Below are 20,036 nucleotides of genomic sequence, written 5' to 3'. Positions count from 1 at the left end.
CACAGAACCCCATTCACTGGTGGTACAGAAAGCATAACAGAAACCCCCTGAGACTCTGTGGAAGAGAAGGCACAAAACAATTCCATAACATCATCCACCTCTTCACACACCTTCCCAAAAGTCAAAATGTAGGAAACAAAGAATCCAGAAGAGCAAACAGAGTGCCTTGAACTCTAGGGTTGAGATTGGGAGGCACCAGGAGATATCTCACCAAGATCACCTCTATAGCTTTAGTCGCCTTCGATCAATGGAACATTCAACACTGGGAGAACCAGTTGAGGGCCCTGCTCTGGCACCAGCTATGGCAAAGTCATCAGTGTACAAGCTAAAAAGCTGAACAAGGCATTCAGCAGTAGAGTAGAGGTTGGGATGGAGTTGACCATCCATCTGAAGCCAATGCGTGCCATGGCAACAACCACCAGGGGAGAGGTATACAACAGACCAAGAAAATTATTAGGGCCTGAAGGCGCATCAGATGGAGCTGGAGGGGAGAAAGCGTGGTTAGCAATGCTTGGGTGACTACCACCACCTCAGCAGGGTCAGAACCAGGGCCCAGAAATGTTGGCAGCAAGCCTAGCACCTTTGTCTGATCTGGCAGCTGCCAAGTTCGAAGAAGATGTTGGGGTTGAAAACAATGTCAGATTAAAGAAACACCTTTACACCAGACAGATGTGTAAGGGTCGAGGGAGCATGACCATGACAATTACACTGAGTCCTTCACATTACCCTAGGTGGTGGATCGGATCAAGACCTGGACTCACAGTGACCTCAATTCCACCCATTGCTTTTTTGTTTAGTCCAGTAAGAAAGTTAACATCAAGTGTAAAACCAAGTCAGTTGCATGATATGGGATTGGAGGGCACTTTTAATACCTTCAAGAACCTACAAATAGATGACAACTTGCAAAGTGATCCCATATCTGGCAGATACAGACATCCTGAAATAGCAGCAAAGTAACCTTTTACTGGGCCAGTATGTACACCTCTTTAGCCAGGTTAATGATGAAATGAATAATCTGGGTAGTTTCTGCCAAAGTAGAGCACCAAAATGCAAAAAACATCCATCTGCTAGAGTAATTTACTGGTGCATGGTCGACAGCAGACCATCTAATATCTCACTTGGCAAGTCACAGGTAAATATTTAAACACTTGAGTTCCAGGCAAGTACCTTTAGAGGCATTACATTTTCATTGCAAAATTAAGTGATTAGCACCAAAGGATTAACCTGGCTTTAAAAATCTAGCAGGGTCAGCAGAGAGTTGAGCATATTGTCCTCCAGATCTGCTACCAATGCTTGACGGATGAAGGGATGTTCCTCTGTTCAAATCAACCGGTTCTCTTTTGAACAGATGCCTACAAAATTGGTTCCACTTACCCTGTAGAGCCTTCTACAGCAAGCATTCAAAATGAAAAAGATCTCTGGAAGATTTGCAACCATAGTTTAAATGTTAGCAAATGTAGCTTCAGGCAGAAGGTCTTTCAACTGGCAAGTGACCGAAACCTGCCCTGCATACTAAATCGGTTTGAAAGGCATCTAAAAAGACTTCTCTTGGTTTATTGAAAGACCTAGCTTTTGAAAAGGGTTGTAGTAAAGTCAAGGTTGTCTCATTAAATGGGCTACCACTGCTGATATGAAGACCTCCTGAAGACAGGTATTTAGTCAAATTAGGAACATCACTAACTACAAACGAAGATTACCCACTGTGAATCTCAAATACTTTCTATGCTGCAGGCAGATGAACATTTGCAAAGAGGCATCTTGCAGGTTCAGCAAGCCTAACCAGCCCTTGCTAGAAGTGTGTGCAGGATTTGGTCTACGGTTACAGATCTGAATTGCTACTTTCTGAGAAAGTTGTTGAAAACTGGGAGATCACTGATAACTGTAGGGCCTTATCCTTCGGTAACAAAAATGAACAACAATAACAGCTCTTTCCCTTCTATTTTGATGAAGAGATATGACCTAATTCTTCAAAGAGTTTTTGACGTAGAAGGGAGAGATTATGGGAAGAATAGTTGGCAGTCTCTTCAGAAATTATATGGTGGACCCACTGGTTTGACATTAGTCTCCGGCTTTGTGGTAGACACAAGGCCACCAATCTACCCATTGGAGTCTCCTGCTACAGCAGGACAGAGCATTCAGACAGACTTTGTGGTGTGTGCAGAAGATGAGGGAAGTAGGGATGATGACCGCTGCGGAATCCCTTCCTCTGGAAAGGGAGAAAAGAGTTCTTCTGTGTTGTTAAAGGTATTGCTGTATTTGTTGATGCCAAATTGATGCCTTTACCACGGAATTTCCTGTACATCCAATGGAATCTTTCAGATGATAAAGCCAATACTAGAGCTCATACCATTACCTTGCTCTGCTTTATCTTATAAAAGGAGGAATCAGCCTTCTCTTTTAAAAGCCGATACCTGTCAAACGTCTTGTCTAAAATCTGGGATTCAATAATATGAGAAAACCCTGCAGTGCATATCCAAGTATGATGTCTTAGATTGACAGCTGAACCCATAAACTGTTGCAGCCGCTGAATCTAGTTCAGTCTGCATAGATTTAATTGCAGCATTCATATTGTTATGCACCAAGACTGTCAAACTCATGCAAGACAGAAGCCTTAGTGTTACTTAAAGAGGAATTCTAAAAAGCTTTACTCTTCTTCACACATTTTTTGCGTCAGGCATTATGGCCCTCTAATCTTTGAATGCTTCTAACCTTTTAGCACATCACTCTCTCAAGCTCTATGAGATGGCTGTTGCAACTGGTCCATGCATGCCTGAGCAAAAGAGGAAATCATGAGGATACATAACCAAATACTGCTTCTTCTAAAAAAATAATTCTAGACCCATCAGCTTTGTCAATGTTTTTTGACGCAGGTTGTCCCACAAAAATTATTACAGTACAGTACAGGTAAATGTGTAGATAGTCAGAAAAAAGCAATCATGGAATATCAATTAGAGGTAGGAGATGCTTAAGAAAGAAGTAGAATGAATCCATTTAGATTGACTGCATTACTTCTTGTAAACAGAGGACCCCTTACAAGAAAACACCCATGTTTTGATGTTGAAACGAATCTATTTTAGTCACTACTTTTAAATGTAGGTGGTAAAATTTGCAGACTTGAAAAGCTCCACATGGTGCCCAGATAACCAACTTATTACTTATTTTTCTCAGTTGAAACGTTGCACCTTGTTGTGAACCCAATTCATGAAGATGCGAGCATGCTGAGGAAAATTCGGTACTCAAAACTTGAAAGTACACACATTCCACAATGCAGTCACTAAAAACATGACTTACTGTTGAAGAACTCATCATAGTCTATTCTTTCAACACAACAGGTGTACATACGCAGGGCAGCAATTTTAATTTTCTGTAAAAAAAAAGTAAAATATTACATTGGTAGGTAATTTTAACTATTTGCATCCACCACACGTGAAACTTGGTTATTTTAAAAAACTGATATGATTCCCTAGAGGCAGTCGCTTAGGAAGACTGCACATTAATTTTTTGACATTCTTATTAAGCACATTTTGGACTATATCTGTCACGAGTTTGACTTCAGCATCAGTCTTTTTCCATTTTTTTAATGTTACACTAGATGCAAAATGCCATGCGTAAAAATAGAATTTTCAATACATTATTAATATGCTTCCTGTACAGCAACATAGAAAATTCCATTTCATTACAATTAGATTGTGTTCCGAGATTACATTAAACAACATATTTCTCTATACTCCAGCTAGCATAATATTTGTAATGTCTACAAAACCTTTCATATTTGGAGCCTGCATAATTCTTAAAATGAGTGATATTTCAGCGATATTTCAGTACTCTGTGATATCTTAGTTAGTAAACCTAAAGAAAGATGGAGGACAATCTGATTTCTAAATGTTTGTTTTAAAATATTCAGCTATAACTACAACTGCAAAGATCAAATATTCTCTCATAGAGGGATTCATTCTTGACCTTTGGGTATCCCCAGCAAAGACATTTTCAGCTGTATTTCAAAACAATAAGGATTACATTTACACAGAAAATCAAAGGTAGGGTGTTACAGTGTAGGTAAAACCAAATAATATGAATCCAAGCTCCTATTTGAAAATGTGTACAGGAAGGACAATCTGAACTTTGAAATCACATTTATTTAATAAAGCTGGAGTATAACAGGCATCCATCAACTGAAAAACTGGATTCATCAAAATTACTTCCCTTAATACGTGCATGATTTAAAACACTGATCCTGCTCAGTTTAAGCAATGTTATTTCTATCTCTTTTTGTTATTGTTATTTCTATTCCACGAGTAGGCTTGTATTGCTACCCTTGATTCTTAGCCAACGATACCATTCTCCAGTACAGGTGAACACTGTTGTTCCTGAAAGCATTTGAAAGACATTTTATGCATGAATATTGTTGTCTCATACCAAATACTGAAATGTGATATCCAGCTATGGATAGGAAAATGCATAACAACTTCAGTCTGTTCGATTCTCAGCTGAGAAAGTCTCAAAGGATTACCTGTCCAAAACAAAACTAATCCCCCACTTTATTCACTTGGATAACATGTTATTCTTGGATTATTTTTAACTAGTCCAAAAATGAAAAGATGGAGGAGCAATCAAGCAGTGTGGATTGAAAATATATATCTGGCACCTAACACTTCAAAGGATTCCTATTCAATTCTTGATTCAGGAGGACAGTGTCTTGGTTTTTGGTGTGCATGGAATTAGCAATAAACAAGGAAGGTCTGGAATGTTTTTTATTTGTGGTGCAATTAGTTTATCAAAATATAGGCAACATGCATGCAGGGGCATCCATGAAACCTGTAAAGGTGGAGAAGCATAGTTAAACATCCTAAATGAAGAAATTATAAAGTGCCTTACCATAGAGGTAACATTCGATGTGGAAACCGGATTCCTACACAAGTTTAAGGGCCCACTGTTGGGCCTCCTCAAGAGTCTGAAGATCTGCACTGAGTCCATGGACCAGCAGAGGTTCAACAAGTGTCTCCCGCTCCACTTGACTGCTTAAAGGCTGTGTATAGTGAGTGTTGGTCATCTGTGCTTGATTTGGCGGCAGACTGGCCAATGGTGTGACCCTACAGTCAACCCCCACTGTGCACAGCCTAAGGTGGTGTGCAACAGGGTAGAGCATGCTTTAATAGAGGTTTGATGTAGTTTATTACAAATCGAACAACAACTAGTTTTGGTTATAACACCTTAAGGTAGGTTTAAAAACTAAATCCAGAAAATCACTGAAAAAACTACAGTTATGGCCACAAATTAAAATTGGAAAAAACCCTGACATTTGCAAGTTATGGTTGCTTTCACAATCTATAATTGCTCAACAGCCATGCAAACCATAGCACACACCAAATGCGATACTTGTGACCTCACAATATTTGTACCAATAAGTAACAGCTTTAACACAACCTAATTAAACAACACACTCTCAAACCAATATATAATACTGCATTTCTTCTTGTCTCTTTCATAATATGAAGGTAAAATTGTACATAATTTCATCTGTATGAGTATGTGAAATTGCATGTGTCACAAATACTGTATTTGAAGTGCCAGTTAAACAACAGGCAGATTCCACCCGCTGCATACTACAAGTAATGTTCAGGTTTTGCCTTTTAGTTGTCATTTTTGTGAGAGATATTAACAAGACCAGGGCCCCCAAGATCATATTTAATTACAAGTCAATATAGTAGCCAATGTACTTATTCTATACAACAGGGTATGATATCCCCAAAACTAGTGTAAAGGCTGTGTAGTAGTAGACATGATCTGATGCATGCAACAGCACTTATCAAAGCCCAAACAAATGTGACATTTTGCTATGCCGCCAAACACTAGTGCACTGCTACTTTGCACCCTCTTAATTATTTTAGAAAGAGGCTGAGACATGCATGCTAGGAAAATGTAAACTAAAAGGGGAAGAGGTAACACTATTATGCATATACTGTATCAGAAGAAAATCTTGCTCAAGGTATGCAAAGATTGAATTCTCCTGAAATAACAGTGCATTAATTTTAGGGTCTTTACAAAACTACATTTACTTCTATTGTTTTATGGTCTAACAATAGTCTAACAGGGAAGAGGCTCGGGCAGGAATGGCCTCTGTATGACTCGAGAATCCCATGGAAAAGCATAACTTTCTATTGTAATGAATGTGTTATACAATGTTTGTCATTAAATAAAACATTTGACAGCGTATGATTAAAAGATTTCTTGAGGAAATTTCATAATCCTCATTTGTATCATTATTTAATATATACCCACTTCTAAGTAATATAACTTGTAAACATGTTATTTAAGAATGCAGTATTTGGCAATAATGTTTTACAAATATATCAGGGGAAAAACTCCCCAATACATCTCTGAAATAATCATTGATGCTTGCCCATTTTTGACAACTGATGTACATTTTAAGTATGTCACTTTACAGCACCTTACTGTAAAGTTTCCACAAACCCTCTTGTGAAGTATCCTTTGAAGGCTTGAATTATATGATGGGTCAAATATTCGTAGAAACCTATAAGTTACCGCTAAACAACGTAAATGTTTTCTTTGGATAAATTCTCAAAGCATCATTGGAAAATAGTTTTCATTCAAACTAGGTATGTTTTAAAATATCTCACTAACACACGTTTGTTAATCTGTCCGTCTTTATGTATTTACAAACATTGTTTCTCAACATTTTAGTGATATGGGGATGTATGCACAATTCTATGCAAAATATTTGGCTACGAAAAAATACAGTGTTTACTCCTTTGTAATGCCCTTAACAGAACACAATCACAATATCTAATTTGTGGTTCTGTAAAGCAAAATTCAACATAAAAATGAAAGTGACAACTGGTTCATTGTATTATTATTAACATATGCTAATGTCAGTAAAGATGCATTTCAACAATAATTATCAAATTTATAAATCAAGCACATCTTACATACAAGTTGTCTGCTTACGTGTTACAGTATATTAAGATCGAATCATATTTCTTCTTAAACAGCTTTTAAACCTGGCTTAAATATATATTACCATGTGATAATAGGAGCTACGATCACACACAGTATTTGAAAGAAGACCTCATTGCAGGCTTTTAATTAACAGAAGAGAAAAGTAGGGGCTTATTTTGCTTCATGCTGTAACAAAACCTGTCATAAGTTACAGAAGTGATTTAGTAGACATAAATGATCCTTTTTATCTATTTATTATATCCAAAATGGTTATTTTGGCATCCAGTCATCAAATCTATTTGTCAATCAGTTATGAATATTGATTATTCGTGCATCAAAAACAGTTACAAATAAAAGGTAAAGGTGTATGTTTGAAAAAAACTCAGTCCAACAATGAGCTCTCCCAAATAAACTGGTGCAATCCCCTGAACACTTGAATTCTATCTTAAGCCATTCATACATTGGACACTAACAAAGGCTTCAATGCAGTACATAAGGCAGGGCATGACACGATATTTGGGTTCTTCAATCAAGTCAATTAACCTATTCTTCATGAAACCTTGAATAAGAAGAGGTGTTGCAAGTAATGTTACCACTGTTTCTGTACACTAATCTGGAGTGTTGCTCTATGGTCTTAATTCAGGAGGCTTTTTCCAAGAGGCTTTCACTCAGTAGTGTATTTGTTTTACCTTACTGCTCGTAAAACAGCTATGGGACTCTTTATGGTTTACGAGAAGAAAGGCTGAAGAAGCAGCATAGTACAACTGCTCAAGCTAAGCCTTAAAAACAAAGATTTCATACATACTAGTCATTTATTTGTTTTAGCCTTGGGCCCACCTTATATCCGTTGCTCCCTTCCAAATAACCACAAATGTTTCAGTAATTCTATTTTTTAGAAGGACTTTTGTCTGCCTTCTTTCAATGTTAACAGAAACGTTTGTGGCTGCCTTCCCAATAATATGGCCTAGTAACTATTTCAAGTTTCCAAGGAATAGAGCACAAAGTGCTGTGTAACCATCATAAAATAATCAATAACTATGGTAAGAAAATAAATTAGAAAAAGTGTGTTGATGCTTTAAAATGGTTAGCAAGGGCAATCTACAGGAATATCTTTCAAACAGACTTCTGTGCCAGTTCTGCACATAGTAACTGTGTTAAGCTCTGAATTCTTGATGTTAAAGTGTCAAAAATCAAACCCAAACACTGAATCTGTGAAGGTTAGCTATATTGTAGAATCCATTACTCATTTAGAAACGGGATGCCATGGTACAATGCACATCAAATAAGACACAGCACTGTATGCAAGTGCCTCACAAATATATATACACACCAAATCAGCTGCACCAAAATATTTTATAGTTCAAGGAAAAAAGGTCTGTTCTACGTAGATTGTAGAGTAGCATAATTTATTGCCCACCTCTTTTATATCCAACATATAAACTCAAGGTGTGTTTAACTGCATTAATCTGTGTGCATTTTATTAATCAACTATAGTAAGAGGCTTTTACTCACTTCAAGGAAAGCCACTAATCTAATTACTTGAATTATAATGAAATTACTCACCATGAAAAAAAATGTATGTCTTTCCAAATTTGCTTTTGATATAATCACTTATGCTAACTGTAGTCATTCAGAACCTGGTGCAGGTCTAAATGGTTATCAGACACACAAAATGCGGGGTGGGATTCTATTTCACTTCTGACTCTTTTCTAATTCTTGCTCTATATCAAGCACTTGGTCCTCCAGGAAGATATATCCCTTTATGGATGGAAAGACCTCAACCACTTAGTAGTGGCATGCTTCATCATATGCCAGTCCATACTGCCGGGTTAAGATAGTACTAACCCAGCGGTCTCAAATGTAGCCCCAAAGGAGAGCTAGCTCCTTTTGGGACAGGGAGAACAGAATAAAGTATCTTCTGCTTAGTAGGGCACCAATATCAGTAAAAAGAATAATTAAAACTCCCTTTGACGAAGTAGGCGGGGCTGGAGGGTTCGATATCCTGGCTGGAATTGGTACTTAGTGGGTGAGGCCTTTCCATCCATTGAAGGGATATATTGCAGTGGATCCTATTTAGTTTTAATGGGAATCAGGAGTTAGCTTAGTCTTCTGACTAGCAGGCCTGTGCCCCCGTCACCTAGTGACTTTTAACCTACTTAGCTTGCTTAGTTTCAGCACATTTAATTAATTATTTCTTCCAAGATTTTATTTTATTTTGTGATATTTCCAAAATGGCTGCCACGTTTATAGTTAGGAAAATATTTTAGTTTCATGTTATCAGTGCCACTCTGTAAAGGTGTCACTATCAGTGTCAAAGATAAATGAGACACGTAGGTATTCACATTATGTACTTTTCCACTTTCGTGTGCCAGTAACATAAAGTAACTTTTCAGGGAATTGTTTATATAATTGCCACCCCAAGCATGCCTTCTTATCTATTGTTTGGGAACACACCTGCGTCAGGGGTCCTACCAGATCTGTACAAATACATCTCACACAGACAAGCTAATCAGAGGACTTCCTACCAGATGCTATCAGTACTATCTACGCTACAAGCCGCCTTGATGCTGACCCAGTCTTCGTGTCCCCACGTAGTCTGATCTAGAGACCTCATTCCAAGGCAACGAAGGTTGTGGGGCTCTTCTCATGGACATGGTATTGGCTGATTAGGTTTAACACATCTAGCTCTCTTTAAGCTAGAGATTAGGTTCCTCATTCTAGGGTATTAAGGCCTATTTGACATCTATTTCATGTTACATGTTATTGCAAGATGGTGGGTGTCTTTGTGTTCATGACTCTTGTTTTCACCATTCTGTTTCTTGCACTGTTCATTATCCTATGCAATGCAGCCCACGCAATTTATCGCAGAATGCAGTCTTGTTAATAAAGCGTATTGAAAACTTTACTGCATATCTTTCGTTGCCTGTGTATGACTGAGACATGTTGCTCATGTGAGAAAAGGGTAATCGCCGTTTAACCACGACTCTCCTGAGATGTCGCACTCTTGAGTCCATAAGTAAAGTCTGTCACAAATCACCTTGTACTGTTTGTTTTTGGTGAGGTACAGCTTGGTAATCAGGAGGGTTGGAACGACAGTTGTGACTTGATGTAGGATTGCCTTAGTCACCTACAAACAAAAGTACTGTCATCCTTAAACCAGCAGTCTTGCCTAGAGCAAGAGTCAAACTACGACAATATCTTCCTGGAGGACCAGGTACTTGATATATAACAAGAATTGGAAAAGTGTTGGAAGTGGAATAGAATTCCATCCCACATTTTGTGTGTTGTGAGTTATGAATTGGGAGTGAGTGGGGTTTGTAAGGGTTGCTCTCCTACCTCTCTGGAGTGATATTTTTTCTAAACTGATAATCAGACCTCTGTGCATGTTACATTTCATAAAGTATTTTGCAAGTATCTTGTTGAGTTCTTCTTTGCATGTGTCTTATCATCTGCCTTATCATGTGCCTCATCAGCTTGGGATAGATTCACAGTTCACTGTATTAGACTAGCAGACTACTGACCTTTTTAATTAACTTTTGACCTCGAATACGGAGACTGAGATGGTGGGAGAAACAATCCTGTACCAGGCAGACCAAACTGATGTTAAATGCAAGGTCATTCCATGATTGGTTCTTTGCTGGAAGGTGGGAAAGAAATTGAGTCTTCCTGTTTCCTGAGAACACGGTCTCCTGATCGGTTTGTTCAGTGGAAGATAAGGAGCAGCCTTCTAGAATCTTCAGTCTCACTTTAAATGTGCACTCTTTAGAACAGCAGACCAGACCCTATCCGGACTTTGCTCAGATGAAACCTCGTCTCGAATCTGATGACCTTCTCTGCCACAGTGTCAAGCTTTATGCTTCACTACTCAGACTCCTTCCCTTGAACCTTAAATAAAGTTCATATGATGCTGATACTTTCCTCATAAAATCTGCCCTTATTATTTTCAATCTTTTATTCAGAATAAATGTGTTCCTTTATGGAATCTACCTGGATGATATATTTTTTAAATGTAATACTATTTTGTGTTTTCTTCCTCATCATATATAGGTTCACACTGAATGATCAATTAAATAGGTAAACAGTTATGGTTTGCTTTCTTCAATTTTGCTGATTTATATCATTTGTAGTCTGAATTAAAACCATTAAGGATTTGTACACCATCCTCTCTGTCATTTAGTCCCCCCCCCCACCAAGTAGCAGTGTTACATGAGTACACAAATATACATAAACATTTTCATATAAAATAAAATCTCCTAGAATCCTCTCCAAGGCTGTGTAATGGCTGCTCGCAGCTCGCGCTCTTCTTGACAAGAAAAATTGATTACTTAAGTCGATCTCTCCAAATTCTATTAAATCTGATCATTGACCCCACTCTCTTGGCATACAATGTTTCTCTAAACTGCACTCAATACGAATCCACAAAGATCTGGCTACTAAAGCTGCAATAAAGACTAGCTGTTGCTGTATAATAGTCAGCCCCTAAATAGCTGTTGTCTAGTCAAATAGCGTAATCTGGGCATCAGGAACGAGAATCAACTAGAGTTTATGCTCTAGTTGCTGAAAAATATCCTCCCAATACTCTAGAGGACATAAAAAGATTACATGCAGCCAAACTCATGTGCCCTGACCACACCTGAAGCATAATGGCGATACCACAGGGTACAATTTGTGGAGATGGGGTATCATTGCTGGGGTATGATATATCATCCAGTTAGTGAATAGTGCATTTCTCCTCAGATTGGCCTCTCTGACTACATTATAACTAATCTGACTGCATAATTGCCAGTGCCTGGAGTTAATATGCCAGCCTGTGACATCTACTGTTAACTTAAGGTGTCGAGGAACCAGAGTCATATTTTTTGTTGCAAACAATTATCGATACCAGTTGCTAATACCCTGCACTAGAGAAATTATATAAGATCAAGCAATTTTATCCACTATGGGTTTCACACCTTCCTATAGCCTGCACAAAATGTCCTAATTTGGACATAGCCGAAAAAGAGGGAACAATTTATATTCTTTGAGTAGCTCATCAATTGCTGCCAAGAAGAGCAGTGCTCCATGGAAAGAAAATCCTGCAGCTGATGAAAACCCACGTCCGCCCAACGTCTAAATGTTGACATAGTTAGTTGTAAATCCAAAGGGATACATTCCACTAATTTCAGCCAAGGGTGGAACCTAGGGATCTCACAGCTCTCACAAACCTTCTGAAAGCGATCGAAGCTTACACAAGGAATTTTGTATCGAGTTTCCTTGGGCAGCCTTGGGAACTTCAAAAAAGGGAACAGCCCAATCTCTGATTCTAGCAATGTCAAGTATAGATCTAAATTGGCTTCCTACTGGGATGGGTGAGAAGATCTTATCAACCAATGTAAAAGCAACGCTTCATAATATGTTTTAAAATCGGGTTGCGCAATCACACCTAACTCTGGATTCAACTGCACGGTTTGTAGTTTAAGCCTTGACTTTTTACCGTGCCACAAAAACTGGCGAAATTCCCTATCCACCAGCTCAGAAAACACTTTAACCAAAACATTGGCGAACAAAAAAAGAAAAAGAGAGAGGATAGACATTTTAATCAATGAAGCAAGCCCCATGATTGACTATGAAAAACCTGTCTTTCCTGTGGAGGCACACTGGTTTCACTGTAATTGAGATCCATTGCTGATGTTAGCTCCTCTCTTACACTTCAAGTCTACAATCATAGGTCCATACGAAAAGTGGGGGATTCGGTTCGATGACTTCACTAAGAGACTGAGATATATAAAACCTGACTATCAATTGAGCACAGTATGCCAAACTTCAGTTCAGTGCTCCTTTACTCTGGAGCAGGATTGGTCTGTACAAATACTAACAAATACATTTACACTTTGAAGAAGGTAGAGAAACAAATAGATTAACTAGGAGTATTCCAAATGAACTACATTATTTATTCAACAGATGCATCCACTGAATTTTGAGGCTTGACATTCTCTGCGAGGGCCTGTGGATTAGGTTAGTGAATAGAAGCTCTCATTGGCCCCGCTGAATGGGACCTGTGTCAAAATGGGTTAGACAGCAATGAATCAGGATCAAAAGTGTGAGTACCTTGAATAGGAGCAAGGGGTTAAGTCTTTTTTTTACATCTAAAGTGTAACCCTAGTGTGAGGATTCAAGAGCATCTATGGAAGTATTCTTGTGTTAGGCTGCACCAGAACTCAGGGGATACAGATATCACATTTTCCGTATGTCCTGGGTAATTGTTCCCCTGTTGGGATGGTTCTAAAAAGGACATTTCCAGAAGCATGTAAAAAATGTACCCAGTTGGTTACTGTACCTTTCCACAAAACTTGAAAACACTCAAGGAGTGCAGTTTTCAAAAGAGACGTCAGAACATCAATGTATTCAGATTTCCCAAGGCCAAAACGCTAGGAATCTGCATATTCCACACATGTGCATTAGAAGAAGCTAGAAGATACTCCTAATGACCTAACAGAAAACACCAGACAAAGTTTGTAGGTACTTGGGCTGAAAGGCGGTATTGCACAAACATCCACTGACATGAACAGAGAAAGATGGACTGATCTGTAGTGAAACCAAGTGAGTATTTGGGAGGGGACCTCAGGTACCAGCCAGGAGTCAGGACTACTTAGCCCTTTGGTATCACAACCTATTCTGGCTGTACAACGCTGCCAGAGATCCTACAGATCAGAGCAGATCCTGTCTCCAAGTCCTGGCTACAGCTGATCTGAAAACTCTTTAAAAATATATATATGCCCAAAAATATGTTAGCCCTGTAAGCATTGCAGATATGGCTTTTGCAAAAATCAGCCCAGATGTTATACATATACTAACGCATCCAACATTTTCATGCCCTCAGGCTCAGAAATAAAAAGGCAAAAGTACTCAGTCACCCGCCACCGGAGGGTTCCTCAAAACACCTCTGCGGATGGATGAGCCTTAATTGGATCACGATCTGGAAGTCAATTGCAAAAACAATGATGGGCTAGTAAGTGTCCCTCTCAAAAGAAAAATAATCTTCAAATCATTAGACAATGCAAGCAAGGTGGAAATTTACTCTAATAACTAAAGGGCTGGTCTTGTAACATGGATACCTGGTTTCTAATCCCACTTTCTACTAATAACCAAATATCATGTGATTCCACAAAAATCTCCCTATGCCCAGAAAATCATGATATAAATAAAACAACAAGCAACTGCACGATCTGGTGCCTTTCCTGTACCAGAAACCTCTTGTAGGATCATCCATATTTGATTAAGCTCCTCGCCATACCGTGCATCATTCTGCACCTCATCTGGAGCAAAGAATGCCCTGTGTAAAGCCTTAACTGCTCCCCGGCTCTAGGTCAAGGCTACATCAAATACTTAAAACACACCAATAAAATGAAATAAATGGGTATATTCCATTTGGTGTGGTCTAAAAGAGGCAATAGGTTTCACTTTTTTTAAACAAGCATTGCCAAAGTCAATTATTCTGGCTTGTAACTGAAAATGTAGGCCACTCCTATCAGCTTTGGAAACGAATGACCACGTTGCATTTTCAATCCCACCAATTACCACTTTGATTGTCACTGTTGATTTCCAGCGACTTTACCCAAGCTTGCAAGAAAATAGAGAAAAGAAAATGGTGTTATATTTATACTCCTTGATTTATTTCAAAGGTATATATCTTAAAATAAATATGTGACTGTAACTATAATAGGTATCACTAGCAGAAGGTGCACGGTGTTGATTTAATTAAGGGTAAATTCACTAGATTTTTGTTTTCGTTGTTTCAGCTACTTTCTTGTGTGTGTGGGAAATGTGAAATTTTAGAGGGTGAAAATAGCGCATACCTCTTTTCCGTGTATATGTGTTGCTCTCTAGTGACTGAATGACAGCATATTCCACCCTGCCAATCAACCAAATAGACTCACTGTAATAAACACATGCAAGAGCAGAGGATGCTCCTTCTCCTACCTTGCTGCCAAGACCTGGAACTACCTCCTGTTACAGCTCAGAACCTCCTCCTGCCTCATGGACTTCCGAAGTAACCTCAAGACATGGCTCTTCCAGATAAATAAAACAGGCATGATCTGAACCTCCCCCTTCAGGCCTGCCCTAGTCAGTGCCTGGATACCCTCACAGGTGATTAGCCACACTCTACAAATCCACACAACATAAAAACATAAAAGACAGTAGGAGCCTGTAAGTAATTAGAATATTTTTTGAGATGGGTGACTAACCAACTAGAAGAACAATCACAACCCTTACCAGGGTGAACCGTAAAAGTCACTAAAAAACAAAGTTCAAACCCCTGGTGGCTTTATTATAGAGCAGACAGTCTTAACCTAGGGTGTTGTGTAAAGTATTTATGCACTACCAAAGATGAGATGCAACACAACAAAAATCCTGAACCAAATTAGAAAACTAAAATAAGATTTAGAAAACAAAATAACACCAAAAGGACAAAAATCGAGGCAGTGAGGGAACATGGCGGCCGCGTGAAGTCCGCGGCCACGAGCTTACCTGGTCCCGGTCGGCGTGCGATGGTGGCGGTAGTTTTCACAGTGTGCGGAAGTCCTGGGACTTGGTCATTTCTTCTTTCCCCTTGTCTCCTCGCAGCCAGCAGCGAAGGGAGACGGAAGCGGGGAGCAGACGGAGTTTAGGACCGCGGAGCGCGGATCCGAAACGCAGAAGTGGGGTGTTCACAGAGTGCTGCAGGAGACGCTGCCAGCTTGTTTTGCAGCTTTCGTGGGCTGCTTATTGGAATTCTTTTTTGGCGTTCTGGCATTGGATGCAAAAAGGATGAGGGCATTTCTGTTTTGATGACTTTACTCTGCTGCTTCATGTTTCCACGGTAAGAGTTGTGTGTGCATGACGCCGGTTAAGCTGAGGGCTTGGGCAACTTTTAGAAGCCCTCCACCGGCATCACTTCAGCAGCAGCAGCAGGGGGGACGGCGAGGAGGCTCCTTTAGGGTCATTCTCTGGACACCCCACGGGGGGTAAGGGTGGGTGGCCTTGGCAGTAGAAGAGGCCATGGGAAACTGGCTGCGAGTAATAAAAAAGGGAACAATTTGGCAAAAGGACAGCGGAGATTAAACTGCGGAAAAGACAAAATAACAAACCAGGCTTTAACCCTATTTTAAGTAAGGCTACCCTTGTGCAAGCTAAATTATTAGAGGGCGGCAGGTCAACCTCCCCCTTAGCACCTTTTTTGAGGAATCTTCCTAGAGGTTTAGACATGTTGCCCTCCCAGACCCTTACCCTCGTCTCCCCGTCAGAGGCTGAAAGAAACAGAGAAGGCAGTGACAAAGTGGCCGCTCCAGTTAAATTAGCAGATGTGCCTACCCCCGGGTCAGCTATAGTACCAGAGACAGAGTCAGCCTTACAATCACAGGACTCTGTGGTTCAGAATCTCCTGGTATCATTAACAAATGAGATCAAGGGGAAGTTCGAGGTCTCGAAGCATAATCAAGAGAAAATTAGAGAGTCCTGTGTAGCTCTAGAAACCAAATTGAACATGTTAACAGAGAGAATCAGCAGGATTGAGACTGTGGTTGCAGAGCAGGAAACTAGGGTGTCTGCTAACTCTCAGGGTATTGCGCAATTGGTACGCAAGGAAAAGGCGTTTCAAGAAAAGCTGGAAACGTAGGAGAATAATCTGCGGAGGAACAATATTAGACTGTTGAATGTTCTTGAAGGTGTGGAGGGCGAGGATATCAGGGGCTACGTGATAAGTCTGCTTAGGAGGTTTTTTCCATCTACAGCTCATTAAAACTTGGAGGAGGATATACAGAGAGTTCATCGAGATCCTTTCAGAAGGAAGCCTGACAGAAAGGTCCCTAGGAAGATTCTTATTAACTTTGGTACATATTCCATAAAGGAGAAGATTCTGTCTGAGTCTCTTAAGGTAGGCAGTGTTTCTATGGGAGAATGGTCCTTTCGGATACGGTCAGATGTTTCTAAAGTGACTCTAGACAGGCAGTGGGAGTTGGGAAAGTTCATGCAAGAACTTAGATCCTTCGGCGCCACTGTGCAGCTGAGATTTCCGGCATTCCTAAAAATGATGTGGAATAATACAATGTACAGAATTATGGATCCTGCCGAGGTTCAGGCTCTGATTGAGAAGATGAAAAGGCCACCATAACTGTGTGATTTTGATGGATCTAAGTCGACCGGAACCATACTGAGCTCATATGGGTTTTAATATTCATCCCGTTAAAAGTGTAGGGAGGGTTCCCGTGGGGGGTTACATGGAGGGTTTGTTTATGTTTGTTGATGGGGGTTTTTCACTATTCGGGGGGGGGGTAGGGGTAGACTGGGTAAATACTAAATATGTGAAGGTCCTAAAGAATATTGTGGAGGGAGCAGTTATGGGTTTGGGTTCATTCATATCCTGGTCCTTATTCTTTCTTTAGGATAATGGATTATAAGGAGGGTGTTTGTTTGAAGTTTTTCTCATGGAATGTTAACAGTCTAAGGGTTAAAGGGAGGAGGAGAGACATTTTGGAGTATCTGAAAGGGACAGACGCTGAAGTGATTATTTTACAAGAGACTCACCTAACGCAAAGCCAGTGGAAGGAATGTATTAAACGCTTGAGTTGGGTGGGCTTTAGTGCAAGCACAAATCAATTTTGTACGGTGAAAGGTGTGGTGATTGTTATAAAGAAATCTTTAAATGAAAAAGTGGCAAATGTTATAAGAGACTCCAAAGGTAGGTGGCCGATTATCGAGCCGGCACTGAATGGTGTATGGTTTACGGTAGTAGGATATTATGGGACTAATGTGGATGATCCTGCCCCCTTCCAAGAATTGTATAACCATTTGTTGGAAGTAAAGTATCCGATTCTTATGGGCGGGGATTTTAATATTTTATTAGACCCCCGGCTGGGTAAGTCAACATCAAGGTTAACGGTCAACCTTCCTAAAACTCGTCTGTGGATAAAACAAGCGATGCTGGATTTGAGTTTGGTTGACATTTGGCATCAGAAAGGATGGTTCAATAATAAAAAGTACGGCCACCGATCTAGGATAGATGTTTTCCTTGTTCAGAACAACTTGAGGGAATTGGTGAGGTTTGTTGGTCATGCCCCGGTTCATTTGTCGAATCATGCAGCAGTAAGAATGCATATATTTCTTAAAATTCAACCTTTGCCCTATAGATGGACAGTTAAGCGAACCCTTTTTTTGGACCAGATGGTTGTTAATGGCTTGAGGAAAGACACAAAAGAGTTTTTTGAATTTAACTATGGTTTTACTACTTTGCAGATTTTGTGGGATGCCTATAAAGCATTTATTAGGGGGAGGCTGGTGGCTCTAGCCACTTTCAAGTATAGAGAAGAAAAGACTCAGTTACAGCAACTTGAATTTCAGGTGGCATCCTGACAGGAAGCTATCTTTAATCACACAGGCGAGGGAAACCAGTTAGGCACATTGGATGCCCAACTAGATTCTGCTAAAACAGACTTATCTTTGTTTCTGGAGGGGAAAAGTAGGAGTTGGGACAGCAGTCGGTATGCCCATTATGAATATGGGGAAGGTTGCGGTAAACTTCTAGCTTGGAAAACTAAAACAGATCACTCTAAAAGCTATATTACGTCTATTAAATCAGAGATAACCGGAACACTATGCACAGATGCTGCCGGAATTGAAGAGGTCTTCGTTGCTTTCTTTCAGAACCTCTACACTGAAGACCTGCACTGTTCAGAAGCATTGGTTAGGGGTTATCTAGAGGGTGTTCATTTCCCTCCGTTAACGGATGTTGAACAGCTACAGCTGACAAGGAGGATAGATGCTGGGGAGGTTAGGACAGCAATCCAAGTCTTGCAAAAAGGTCCAGATGGGCTCCCTAATGAGCTATATTGTGTGCGTTGTGATGAGGTTGTCCCCATTTTGGTAGAATTGTTCAATCTTCTTTTACAGGAAGGGGTAGATATGCCCACTTCATGGAATGATGCAGTGATAAGTCTTCTCTTAAAGCCCGGGAAAGATCCGGCATTGTGTAGTTCATACAGACCAATGTCTTTGTTGAACTCAGACTATAAACTTTATACCTACGTTTTGTCTAAGAGACTTCAAGAGTCAATCAGGAGTTTGATTCATGAAGATTAAAAAGGCTTTAACAGGGGGCGACAATTGCATGAGTTGACTCATGACTTGTTAGGCGCAGTAGATTTGGCTGGTTCAAGTATGGTCCCTTTGGCGATTCTTACCTTCGATGCTGCCAAAGCATTTGATCGGGTAAACTGGTATGTTCTATTGTATTGAATGTCATGAAAAGGCACAACTTGGGCTCAAGATTCATTAGTGCGGTCCAGGCTATTTACAGAGCCCCGGTTGCTAGTATTTTGGTTAATGACAGAGTGTTGTTGAAATGTAAAATTGGAAGACGAACGCGTCAGGGCTGTCCACTGTTCCCTCTTCTTTTTGACTTGTATATTGAGCCTTTAGCTGCAAAAATTAGGGCTGACATTCAGATCCCCCCCATTCCAATATCAAGGTTGGACAAAAAAGGTCGCTTTATATGCAGATGACTTGATGGTCTATACTGGCGATCTGACACATGTTTTTCCTAGAATTGTACAATGTTTAAATGACCTTGGCAAAGTGTCAGATTATTTGGTGAACTCGGATAAAACTGAAATTATGTGTTGGAATACCACTTACAACAGTCCCTTGGTTAAACAACAAATTAGATATTTAGGGATACAAGTTACTGCCAGCCTCCATGAAACAGCTAAGACAAATTTCGATATAGTGTACATAGAGTCTCGTAGACTGTTTAGAATATAGGCGGGCCTCCCATTGTCTTTCCTCGGGAGGGTAAATATTCTTAAAATGATTATCCTTCCAAAGTTTACCTTTTTGTTTAATGCAATTCATTTGGAATTTATGAAAAGTTGGTTTAAAAAAATGCATGGAGATTTTACTTCATTTGTGTGGGCATCCAAGGGGTTCAGGATTGCCTGGCAGAAACTATGTAGGACAAAGGGGAAAGGTGGAATTGCGGCCCCAGACTTCTATAAATATTATTAAGCTTTCCATTTGAAGAATGTGCGGATCTTGCTACGTGATAAATCGGAATATATGTTTGTTTG

At 39.8% G+C, this 20,036-nt stretch overlaps 1 protein-coding gene across 1 annotated transcript in view; it reads right to left on the bottom strand.

Annotated features, from left to right (window-relative positions):
• UQCC1 (ubiquinol-cytochrome c reductase complex assembly factor 1) overlaps positions 1-20,036 on the bottom strand; it is a 704,652-nt gene that overhangs the window by 493,716 nt on the left and 190,900 nt on the right. Inside the window, exon 5 of the mRNA XM_069243832.1 lies at positions 3,292-3,364. Within this exon, the coding sequence (XP_069099933.1) occupies positions 3,292-3,364 (73 nt within the window). The remainder of the gene's footprint in view (positions 1-3,291; positions 3,365-20,036) is intronic.

This window comes from Pleurodeles waltl, chromosome 7, assembly GCF_031143425.1.
Source record: "Pleurodeles waltl isolate 20211129_DDA chromosome 7, aPleWal1.hap1.20221129, whole genome shotgun sequence".
NCBI classification, from domain to species: domain Eukaryota; kingdom Metazoa; phylum Chordata; class Amphibia; order Caudata; family Salamandridae; genus Pleurodeles; species Pleurodeles waltl.
Note: the sequence above shows the minus strand (reverse complement) of the source record. Positions and strands in the feature narration are given on the sequence as shown.